Source organism: Orcinus orca, chromosome 18 (assembly GCF_937001465.1).
Source record: "Orcinus orca chromosome 18, mOrcOrc1.1, whole genome shotgun sequence".
Taxonomy (NCBI): Eukaryota; Metazoa; Chordata; class Mammalia; order Artiodactyla; family Delphinidae; genus Orcinus; species Orcinus orca.
Genome location: NC_064576.1, coordinates 390,392 through 397,223, shown reverse-complemented (window position 1 = coordinate 397,223; position 6,832 = coordinate 390,392). Strand labels below are relative to the sequence as shown.

The window sequence follows — 6,832 nt, the reverse complement described above, 5'->3', positions numbered from 1 at the left end:
CCCAAAGGCAGCTCTTGCAGGACGAGTCCCACTCAGCTGTGCGACTTGGGGAGACCATCTTTCACCAAAGAAACCTAGTTTGAATGTCACGTAAAACAATGGTGTATGAAAGGAGAATTCACGCGACTGACTGTGCTCCCTGCCGGGATCGTGCGGAGAACAGGGAAGGCGGTTCTTACTTCTGAGGCTCGTTAGACCCAGATGGGTCTTGTTTTGCATAAGGAGGATGATCTCTTTCCTCCGGAGGACGCTCTACAGCCCACTCGAGACCTCAGCTCTGCTAGAGGTGCAGCAGGCATCCCTGCGGCCTGGGTGTCAGGCAGGGGCAGGAAGGGGCCCCCGGGCGGCAGCTGGAGCCGGGTAACGGGACGAGCTCCTGCACACTCCCCCTCAATACAGGCGGTCCTCTTCACAAAGGCAAACTCGTTACTTTAAAAAAGTTATGTGTATCAATGTAGGGACTTTCCATAAAATCTAAGAACTTACGAGTCACTGAGACGTTTACTTATGCTGAGAATCATGTTAGGATATTAGCGCACAGATCACAAGCCATCAGGGACCAGGGTGGGGGGAGACCAGATCCCGGCGTCCCCCTTCCAGCCTGCCTGCCGGTGCGGCAAAGCCTGGGCCTGGCTTCAGGCCCATCCGGGTGAACTCCACCAAGAGCTCCCTGTGTGGGCGCTCGACGCCACACCTGCCTCTTCCCAGCCTCATCACATCATCATCTGTTCATTTTGCTGCATCCGATAAGGTCCTGCCAGTCCCGTTTCTCCCTCGCGGCGTCTGTTGGGAGATGCGAGCTCACTGGCACAGATGTTGTCAACATTTATTGGGGACACCTGCGTGGACCCTACAGGCACTTAGGGTTCCGCGTGTGAGGCGCCCAGCCCGGGCTGGTCGGGGCCAGCGCCTGCCCATCTGGCCGCCCTTCCCTGCATGCCCACCCCGAATGCGTCAAAAGATGACACGAGCCAAGCCGCACAGTATTGGATGGACAAGCGTCCCTTCCAGCCAGGGAAACCTCAGCCTAGTCTGATGGGCTCTAGGAGGGATTTTTCCTTCTCCGGGTGACTTTCCAGTGGATCCTTGGTTTTATGTTCTTGGTGTTTTCGGTTCAGTGGGCAAAGACACGTGACATTGAAATGCCCGCAGCTGTGTTGCTTGGGAACGACCTCTGGCAGCAGGGCCGTGGTTCTGACCGTGGGCTTTGCCCTCTGCCCGCAGCCAGGTCAGCCCCCCTATCGCAGCATGGAAACACCTTCACTTGTTTTATTCTTTCCACCTTTGTTGCTCCTGGAAATGTCGGTCAAGGTGGAGATGCTGTCTGATCACAGGAGCCTCTGCGGCCCTGGGCTGGAGCCTCTGGGGGAGGACGTGCCCTCCCCCGTGTCCGTGCCGGCTCTGCTGCTGCTCCGTGGGCTTCGGCGTCCTGCCCTGCAGGGGGCGTTTAACCCAGTGCAAACCGTACCAGGCAAAAGCAGGAGAGGAGAAAGGAACTGGGGCTGGGACTTGAACGGGGCGTCGGGGCTGAGCCCCAGAGCTGCTCGTGTGGGCACTCGGCTCGGAGCTACCAGCGGGAGGGGCTCCACGCTTGCCCAGAACCCCTGCCTCCCCAAGGCTGGACCGTGCTCAGGAACAAGGAGGAAACCCTCTTTCCTCCACGTCTCTGGCGCCCCCTACGGTTTCTGCACTCAGATGCGAGCCCCGGGACGGGGGCGTCCTGGAGACAGAAGCCCCTTGTCCAGCAAAGGCTCGAGGTGCCCGGCCTCCGCTTTCCTCACTTGACGGCAGGGCTCGAGGCTGCTGTCCGCTCGGTCCAAGGAGGGGAAACCAGACGCGGCCGGCAGGCATGAAGGGCCGACTGCACGCCCAACCCGCACCCCGGCCCACTGACCCGCCTGGGGTCCTGCAGCAAGTCCCTCTTCTGCCCAGAGTTTAAGAACCGTAGCGTCCAACCGAGCCAGGGGTCTGTGGTCCGAGACGTCGATCCCCTCGGTGGCTCCGGACCCACGAGCGCCCGGGTGGGGAGGAACCTTGGCTCCGGGCTGCAGGGAGTGAAGCCGCAGTCCCTGGTCCCAGCAGGCCCGTGGCTGCCTTTGGAGCAAGTGGCAGGGAAGCCGGTCGCGGGCCTGGACGCGGGATGACCTTCGACCTCCGAGCACAACCCAGGGTGGGGTCTGCAGGGCCTCAGGGTTTCCCCGGACCGTCCACACCCGCGTGGCCCAACCCAGACTGTCTGCCCTGCCAGGTCGTTTCATCTCGCTGAGTGCCGGGAGTTGATAAAAAATGTTAGACTCCGAGGCCAACAATTTTGCTCTTGCGCACAAAAATGTCTTTATCCCTCAGCCCAGCCACAAAGAATGTGAACAATTCCATTCCCAGACTGGTGGTGGCTTCCAGGCACCCCCATCCCCATCCCCAGGACCCCCCAAGTCTGCTGGCCTCAGTGTGCTCTGGGCGCCGTTCCCTGGGGACCCCTCTCTGTCATGCCCTCCCCACGGCAGAACCCGGCCAGGCTCCGCCTGCGTTCTGACGTGTGTGAGACCCGGCCCTGCAGCTCTGACGGGCACCACCAAGGGGTGGGGCTTGGTGGGGCCTCTCCCCTGGCCCCTCCCTCTGCTGAGCGGCCCCGCCTCTTCCTCAATCGCAGACTGAGGCTGGTTGGGCGGAGGGGGTCAGGGAGGCTGCTGATGGGAACAGGGCTCCCTGCTGCCGTGGTGGAATGTTCTGGAACTGACAGTGGTGATGTTGCACAGCGCTGTGAAGGTGCTGAAACCCGCTGAACTGCGCACTGTTAGGGGGTGAACGTTATGGTATGTTACTGGATCTCATTGGAAAAGCACTCAGGGCAGGGCCGGGCGATAGTACGCGCTTGGTTAACAAGCACGACCTTCAGCAGCAGTCTGGTCCGGTCCGAGCAGCCTGCGGCCACCCGCACTGCCCCCCCCCACCCCCACTCCTGGCTTCTCAGTCCTTCCGCATCCAATTCCGCCACCTCTGGGTGTAGGGAGAGAACACAAAGCCGGTGGGAGCACAGGCGCCCCCTGGATGAAGGGGACGTGCCCAGCCGAGCGTCGTCCAGCCCAGACGACAGGAGCAGGGCAGGGCCTCGCGCTGCCAGCGGCTCGTGGGTGGCACCATTACATGCCTACTTCCGTTTCCCATTTGCTAAAACTTTTTAGTTATGAAATTTAATACACCTGCAGAAAGCCTGCTGGAGACCAAGGTGTAACGTGGTGACTCTTTGCAAAGCGGGGCAGTCACCTGGCCCCGGGGCTGGCCTTCCCTCCGCCCGGGGCCCACTCTCCCACTGTTCTGTCCTCTGTAGGGACAGGTGCCCAGCCTCCGCTGAGCTTCCTGCTTGCGAGATGCACGTGTGGGCTTCTGCCGCCGAGCCCAGGACCCATGACTGCCCCTTTGGCTGTGGGCGGGCCTCGGCTGATCTCGGGGTCCCTGTGTGTATGCGGGGCCCCTGGCTTGGATTTGGGGCACATGGCAGACTTTGACTTTGGAGGACGACTCCCGGCCAGCGTCCGTGGGGTTGGCCCAGCGCAGTCTCAGCTGCGGACCTGGAGTCCTGACCCACCGAGATCTGGTCCTGCGCCATCCGAGAACCCTTCACAGCTGTGGGTGCGGGGGACACTCCTTGTAAGTTTCTTCTCGTGGTGTCTGTGACCCCATTTCCTCCTTGTTAATGAAGCGGGGCCCTTTGGACAGACAAACTGACCGCTGGTGTTTCCTGTTCTGTGCAGCGCCCGCCTGGTCTTCTGCCCGTTCTTCTGTTGGGTCGTTACTTTCTCTCACTGATTTGCAGGAAGAACTCGTTCTCCCTTCTGGGTTAACCCACGTTAGCGGGTTCACGTGGTTCCCAGTATCTTCTGTTCTGAGCTGGTCTCGTCACCCTCTTTATGGTACCTCGGTGAACAGATGTTCTTGATGTATCTACTGACGGATATGCTTGTTTATTTTTAATAGACTTTATTTTTTATAGCAGGTTTAGATTCACAGCAAAATGGAGGGGAAGGGCCACAGAGTTCCCACAGGCCCCTGCCCCACGCAGGCGCAGCCTCCCCCACCATCACCATCCCCCACCCGAGGGGCCGGCCGTTACCATCCGTCCCCGTCACCCAGAGTCCATCGTCTATACTCGGGGTCACTCAGTGTTGTACATTGTGTGGATCTGGACAAATGTTTAACGTCCCGTGTCCACCATTACCGTCTCATGTGGAGCACCTTCACTGCCCTAAACCCCCCATGCTCCGCACTCTCACGCCTCCTCCCCTAACCCTCGTTAACCGCTGGTCTTTTTATTGTACTGTCTCCATAGTTTTGCCTTTGCCAGAGTGTCACATAGCTGGAATCATACACTACGTAGCCTTTTCAGATTGGCTTCTTTCACTGAGCAAATATGCATTTAAGTTTCTTCTATGTCTTTCCATGACTGGATAGCTCATTCTTTTTATCACTGACGAATGGCCCGTCGTCTGAGTGTAACACAGTTTGTTTATCCATTCACCTACTGAAGGGCATCTTAGTTGCTTCCAAGTTTTGGTAATTATGAATAAAGTTGCTATGAACATTTGTGTGTACATTTTTATGTGGACATTAGTTTTCAGTGCCTTTGGGGAAGTACCCTGGAGCACGATTGCTGGATCACGTGGCGAGAGTATGTTTAGTTTTGTAAGAAACTGTCTCCCATGGTGGCTACACCATCCTGCGTTCCCACCAGCAGTGCTGAGAGTTCCTGCCGTCCCACGTCCTCACCAGCACTTGGTGTTGTCTGTGTTCAGGATTCTGGCTGTTCTAATAGGTGTGCCGTGGCATCTTACTATTGTTTTAATTTGCGTTTGCCCTGATGACATATGACATATGAGCACGTTTTCATGTGCTTATTTGCTATCTGTGTATCTTTGGCGAGATGTCTGTTAAGGTCTTTGATCCATTTTTTAATTAGGTTGTTTATTTTCTTATAGTTGAGTTTTAAGAGTTCTTTGTATATTTGGGGTAACAGTGCTTCATCAGATATGTCTTCTGCAAATTTCTTCTTCATCTGTGGCTTGTTTTTTCATCCCCTTGATGGTGTCTTTGCGGAGCAGAAAGTTTTCATTTTAATGAAGCCCAACTTATCCATTATTTCTTTCATGGATTTTGCCTTTGGTGTTGTATCTAAAAGGTTATCCCAAATCCAAGGCCATTTAGATTTTCTCCTGTGCCATCTTCTAGTTTTGTAGTTTTGTGTTTTACTTTAGATCTGTGATCCATTTTGAGTTGACTTTGTGAAGGGTGTGAGGTCTGTGTCTAGACTCGTTTATTTGCACGTGGAGTCCAGGTGTTCCAGCCTTATTTGTGAGGAGACTGTCTTTGCTCCATTGTGTTACCTTTGATCCTTTGTTGAAGATCAGGTGACTCTATTTTTGTGGGTCTGTTTCTGGGCTCTCTGTTCTGTTCATTTATCTCTTTGTTTATTCTTTTGGCAACACCAGGCTGTACTGACCGCTGGAGCTTCATAACAAGACTTGAAGTCGGGTAGCTTCCTCCAACTTTGTTTTCTTGAAGTTCTTAATTTTAATGCAGCCCAATTTTTAAATATTTTTCTTTATCATGAGAGCATTTTGTTTTATTTTCTATTTTAAAGCAATATTTCTTTACCCTAGTTCATGAAAATACTCTTCTATCACAGGGGTCAGCAAAGTTTCTCTGTGAAGGAACACATAGTACATGGTTCAGGTTTTGAGGGTCCGTAGCTGTGAAGCTACCGCTCAGCCCTGCCATTGTAGCAGGAGAGAAGTTGTAGAGAATCATAAGTTAACGGGTATGACCGTGTGTCAATAAAGCTTTATTAACAAGAACAGGGGTGCATCACCTTAGGCCCACAGCCTACAGTTTTACATTATCTTCTAAATGCTTTATAGATTACCTTTAGATTTAAATATATACTCTACATAGAGTTAATTTTTTCTGTCATATGAGCTGGGGTCAAATTTCCTATTTCTTTAATGCAGAGATTTCAACAGGGATGATTTGCTCCAGGGGACGTGTGGCAGTGTCTGAAGATGTTTTGACTGTCTCAAGTGTGTGTGTCTATGTGTGTGTATTTGGGGGAGTACTGGCAGCAAGGACGGAGGTTGCAGGCATGCCGCCAAATACCCTAAGGGCACAGAACGGCCCTTCACACAAAAAGCCGTTATCAATCAATCGATAGTATCTGAAAAACAAACAAAAGAATGAAATACAAACAAATATTACAGCTCTTCTATTTAAAACAAAAAAAGCAAAACTCTGAGATCAATGCAGACCACAAGAGTCAGCAGCATAATCCACCTGAGTTCCTCCTTCCTGGCGCACAGTCAGACCCATCCCGGCTCCATCTCCATGGCGCACAGTCAGACCCATCCCAGCTCCATCTCCATGGCGCACAGTCAGACCCATCCCGGCTCCATCTCCATGGCGCACAGTCAGACCCATCCCGGCTCCATCTCCATGGCGCACAGTCAGACTCATCCCGGCTCCATCTCCATGGCACATAGTCAGAAGACGTGCAACTCTCTGTCTGCCCCAGCCTCGTGTGCAGTCTGGCCCGGACTGGGTAGCAGCAAGGACGCCAATCTGGCCAGTACAGCTGGGGAATGTCTTGCAGATTTTGGCTCTCCACTGGCCATAAACTTTTTCTTGGCAGTAGTTAGAATAACCCCTGGCGCCCAGTGGAAGTCTATGGAAACCACAGTAGGAAACAGATGTGGCCCTCGCTCTCCCCGGAGAGAAGATGAACCCAAGGTGGTCAGAAAGCCCCTGAGAGCTGGCCTCGGCTCCGTGTGTCTGTGAGGCCAGAGTT

At 54.1% G+C, this 6,832-nt stretch overlaps 1 protein-coding gene across 1 annotated transcript in view; it reads right to left on the bottom strand.

Annotated features, from left to right (window-relative positions):
• Positions 1–5,815: 5,815 nt before the first annotated feature.
• Positions 5,816–6,832, bottom strand: part of GAS6 (growth arrest specific 6) — a 36,181-nt gene continuing 35,164 nt past the window's right edge. The window contains exon 15 of the mRNA XM_033434965.2: positions 5,816–6,205. Coding sequence (XP_033290856.1) covers positions 6,192–6,205 — 14 coding nt within the window. The 3' untranslated portion in view covers positions 5,816–6,191. The remainder of the gene's footprint in view (positions 6,206–6,832) is intronic.